At 56.4% G+C, this 4,799-nt stretch overlaps 1 protein-coding gene across 1 annotated transcript; it reads left to right on the top strand.

Moving 5' to 3' along the window:
- Positions 1-210: 210 nt before the first annotated feature.
- On the top strand, positions 211-4,456 carry SOX18 (SRY-box transcription factor 18). Its single transcript, XM_065645701.1, has 2 exons — positions 211-852; positions 2,483-4,456. Exons 1-2 carry the CDS (start codon positions 426-428, stop codon positions 3,331-3,333), a joined length of 1,278 nt encoding a protein of 425 aa, XP_065501773.1. The 5' UTR covers positions 211-425; the 3' UTR covers positions 3,334-4,456.
- The last annotated feature ends 343 nt before the right edge of the window (positions 4,457-4,799 follow it).

Genomic DNA, 4,799 nt, shown 5'->3' with positions numbered 1-4,799 from the left:
TTTCCTGATGGTGACTGGGGACGCCCCCCTTCCTCCTTATCCTCCCCCTCATCTCCATCTCCTCCTCCTCCTTCTCCTCCTCCCCCTCATCTCCTCCTCCTCCTCTCCCTCTCCTCCTCCTCCCCTCCGCCCCGCTGATTGGTCCAGCCCGGCTATATTTTGCCCCTTCCAGCCCAGCATCATCCCAAAAGTTTTTTTTTGGGGGGGAAAAGGGGGAAAAAAAAATAAAAGAGGAAAAAAAAAAAAAGAAAGAAAAGAAACCAAAACAAACTGAGCCGACCCCAAATCCCCCCGAAGCGCAGGCGAGCGAGGCGCGCGGCGGAGCTGCTGCTCGGCGGCTGCTGGACCCGGTGGAACGCGGCGGGACCCGGTTTTTCTCTCTCCGGCACCCGGTCGGGTCGGACACAAAGTGCTGTCCAGCTGGAATGAATATATCTGAGTCTAACTACTGCCGAGAGGAGATATCGCAACCCCGGGGCGACTGTTCATGGGTCACCGCCGCCGTGCCGGCCGCTGAGCCCGGGCTCACCTTCCCGCGCCCCCCGGGAGCCGCCTCCCCCGCCAGCCGCACGCCCAGCCCCGAGCCCGGCTTCGCCTTCGGCCCCGGCCCCGGCGGAGCGGCCCCCGGCGCGGCCCCCGGCGCGGCCCCCGGCGCGGCCCCCAGCCGCACGCCCAGCCCCGAGCCGGGCTATGGATACAGCCCCCCGGCGGGCCGGGCCGAGGGCAAGGCCGGCGAGGATTCCCGCATCCGCCGACCCATGAACGCCTTCATGGTCTGGGCGAAGGATGAGCGCAAGCGGCTGGCGCAGCAGAACCCCGACCTGCACAACGCCGTGCTCAGCAAGATGCTGGGTGAGCGGGATGGGCTGCGGGAGGAGGGCTGCGGGGCTGGGGGGATGGGGATGCGGGCGTATGCGGCTGAGGGTGCAGTGATGTGGGGATATGGAGCTGGGGATGCAGGGATGCGAGGGTACGGGGAGTGCGGGGGTGTGGGGCTGGGCATGGAGGCTGCAAGAGTGTAGGACTGTGGGACGTGGGGATACTGGGCTGAGGTTGAGGCTCAGGATGTGGGGATGCAGGGATGCGGGGTTCTGGAGATGCAGGGGTATGGGGTTCTGGATGCAGGAATGTGGGGTTACGAGACTGAGGATGCAGGGGTACGAAGCTGGGGATGAGAGCTGCAAGAGTGTAGGGCTGTGAGATATGGGGGTGTGGGGCTGAGGAGGCAGGGATGCGGGGATGCAGAGCTGAGCATGTAGGGGTAGGCAGTTATGGGGCTGGAGATGTGGGCTGCAAGGGTACAGGGCAGCGGGATGCAGTGTTACAGGGCTGGGGATATACACTGCAGGGGTATGGGGCATCGGAGTGCAGGGCTACGGGACTGAGGATGTGAGTTGCAGGGGTACAGGGCAGCAGAACGCAGAGATATGGGGCTGGGGATGTGGGTTGCAGGGATACGGTGTATCAGGATGTGCGCTGCAAGAGTACGGGACTGGGAGGGGCAGGCTGTGAGGATATGGGGGTGCAGGAGCTGAGTTAGAAGGGTGGGGTGCTGGGGGATGTGGGGCTGTGGGCTGCAAGGTTAGAGGGCTGCGGGATGCAAGCTGTAAGGAGATGGGATGAAGGGATGCTGGCTGTGGGCTGCAAGGATGCAGGAGTGCGAGGACATGGGCTGTAAGGATGCAGGGCTGCGGGATCAAGGGCTGTGGGGTGCAGCATTACAAGGCTGTGGGATGTGGTATTAGGATGTGGGAATATGGGGCTGCGGGTTGTGGGATGTGAGGATACAGAGCTACACGTGCACGAGATACAAGGAAACAGCTGCGGGATGCAAAGATGCAGGGCTGTGGGGTACACAGCTGCGGGGATGCAGGATATAGGAATACAGGGCTGCAGGATGCGGGATGCATGACCGTAGGATGCGGGATGTGGGAACACGGGAAGCAGGATATGGGTAGTTGGAGTTGCAGGATGCGGGACTACGGGAAGCAGGATATGGCCAGACAAGGCAGCAGGATGCGGAGACACAGGGCTATGGGGTGTGGGGACGTGGGATTCAGAATACAGAGCTGTGGGGTTTGGGGATGGGCAATTTGGACTGCGGAAGAGTGGGGCTGTGGATGCAGGATGCAGGGAAGCGGCCACCCCAGGGAACCAGGATGTACTGAGGGGCAGCGGGAGGCAAAATCCCCTGCCCTGGCAGGGGGATTTCCGCAGCCCCCCCGGGCTTTGCACCCACGTTCTCCTGCTGTGCTGAAGCGCTGGGCACAGCCTGAACCTGCTGCTGGGATGGAGGGACAGCCTTGCTTGGGCTCTCGGTCCCCAGCCCCTCCTCGTGCCAGCACCAGGACCCCACTGAGGCACCAAAGCGGCTGAGAGAGCCCTTCCCATTCCAAAGGCTCCCTCTCCCTGGGTGTCCCCACGCCGCGGCCAGCGTCGAGTGGCTGAGCCTGTGTCACAGAGCTTCGCTTTCCCCTTCCAGGCCAATCGTGGAAAGCACTGAGCGCCAGTGACAAGCGTCCCTTCGTGGAAGAGGCAGAGCGGCTGCGAATCCAGCATCTCCAGGATCACCCCAACTACAAGTACCGCCCAAGGAGAAAGAAGCAAGCCAAGAAAATCAAGAGGATGGAACCCAATATCCTCCTGCATAACCTTTCCCAGCCTTGCAGTGACAACTTCAGCATGAGTCACCATGGCGGCAGCCAGCCGGGCCACCCCCAGCCTCCCCCACTTAACCACTTCAGAGAACTCCACTCCATGGGGTCGGATATTGAAAACTATGGCTTGCCAACTCCTGAGATGTCTCCCTTGGATGTCTTGGAACAGACGGAGCCGGCGTTTTTCCCTCCGCACATGCAGGATGACTGCAACATGATGCCCTTTCGCGGCTACCACCACCATCACCAGATGGAGTTTCCCCAGGAGAAGTGCATGGGGCGGGACGTGGCCGTGCCCTACGCGCAGACCCCATCGCACTTGGCCGATGCCATGAGGACTCCCCATCCTTCCAGCATATACTACAACCAGATGTGCTCGGGAACTCAGAACGGGCTTTCCGCCCACCTGGGCCAGCTCTCGCCCCCACCCGAGGCCCATCACATGGAGAGTGTGGATCACTTGAACCAAACCGAGCTCTGGACAGACGTTGATCGCAACGAGTTTGACCAATATTTGAACATGAGCAGGACTCGTCCCGAAGCCTCGGGACTCCCTTACCATGTCTCCCTGTCCAAAGTGACTCCTAGGAGCATCTCCTGTGAGGAGAGCAGCTTGATATCCGCGCTGTCCGACGCCAGCAGCGCAGTTTACTATAGCCCCTGCATCACCGGTTAGGTTGACCCCGCTGCCCGATGCTCTCATCACGAGAGCCCCGGCTCTCCGTGAAAAACCAAAAGCCATCCTCCTTTAACCACGAGCTCCATAATATTTAGAGTATCTCATTAAATGCATCGCTTTCTTTTGTTCATTTTTTTAAAAATTTTTTTTTAGAGAAAAACCATGCTGAACTCACTGATATACCGTATAACTATATAACACAATAGACGCCTCTCCCAAGCACTAGCCGTCCCGCTGCGCTCCCGATCCAGCCCTCGGCAGGGTGTAGCTGTAGCTCCCACCATCTCCAAGGGGCATTTTTTAAGCCAATTCCAGTAAATCCTGCCTGAAACAACCACCACCAGGACGAGCCGAAGCGACCTGCCGCCCAGTATTCAACCCAAGGGCAGGCGAACTTGCGGGGGTGGGGAAAAACTATTAGGAAGACTTTGCCGGGGCCATAAAAAGTGTCGGCGCCTGTTAGGGGTGGGCTTTAGGACAGTTTTTACTGTATTCTCAGCAATATATTTTAATTGGGCAACAAAACTATATTTTTACTAAGCATTTTTATATATAAAATGGTATTTAATGTCTTTTGGGGTTTTTTTTATTAGACTTTTTAAAAATAAATCAAGGGATATCCATGAGATCTAAAGCATTTATGTAGCAAAGCTGGATTTAAAAAAAAATGGGGGAAAAAAGGAGATATTTTGTGAAAAGCGAATGACAATGTAAATGTTGTGGAACAATTGACTGGAATTTTGTATAAAAGAAAAATATGACTGCAAACACTTTTATTGTCTAGAACTGTATGGAGAGCAAACTGTTTTATACTGGTTAATTATTAAAACATCTTCATATAATTGTTCCCATCTTGTGTGCTTGTTGTGTGAACACATATTTTCCGCAAATACATGTTGTCCCAACCATTTCCAGATTTTTGTATCCGTTGATTAATGTTTTGACAACCTGGCAAATGTATTAATTTCCAGGCTGCCGCCCCATCGGCCGCCCAGGGCTCGGTGAGCGCGGCTGAGCCGGCGGCTCCCGCGGCACCGGCACCGGGACGGGACGCCCAGAGACGCGTTCTGCAGGAAAAGCAGCTGTTCTCAGATTAAAACATAATAAAAACATGTGATATCCTCCTCCAAAATGAGCCTCGGTGTGGTTATTGCCAGCACATCAGTGCGTGGTCCTCATGGCTCACCCCCATTTTCCCTGTGAAATTCCCCCAAAATAGAGCCCATTGCTCTGATGCTTTCGCTCTGGTCCTTGGAGCTGGAAGAAAATACCACGTGCAGGAGCCCGTCCACCTCCAGGCCATCACCCCGCGCGGAGCCACTGGTGCTTTGCCGGAGCTTCATCCCCTTCCCGTGAACCACTTTTATGATTTACAGTAAATTTTTTTTGTCCAATTTGAAAAGGAGAAATGACAATCTGTTGCATAAAACCCCGGTGGCATCCGTTCCTTGAACGCCGAGTGA

This window comes from Caloenas nicobarica, chromosome 15 (assembly GCF_036013445.1).
Source record: "Caloenas nicobarica isolate bCalNic1 chromosome 15, bCalNic1.hap1, whole genome shotgun sequence".
Lineage (NCBI taxonomy): Eukaryota > Metazoa > Chordata > Aves > Columbiformes > Columbidae > Caloenas > Caloenas nicobarica.
The sequence above is the reverse complement of the archived record's forward strand: the minus strand, read 5'-3'. Positions and strand labels throughout refer to the sequence as shown.

Bases quoted from the DNA above. Each gene is read 5' to 3' on its own strand.
- SOX18 (XM_065645701.1), top strand. From the start codon at position 426: ATGAATATATCTGAGTCTAACTACTGCCGAGAGGAGATATCGCAACCC. The intron at 853-2,482 runs GTGAGCGGGATG...TTCCCCTTCCAG, and splicing joins CGTGCTCAGCAAGATGCTGG to GCCAATCGTGGAAAGCACTG.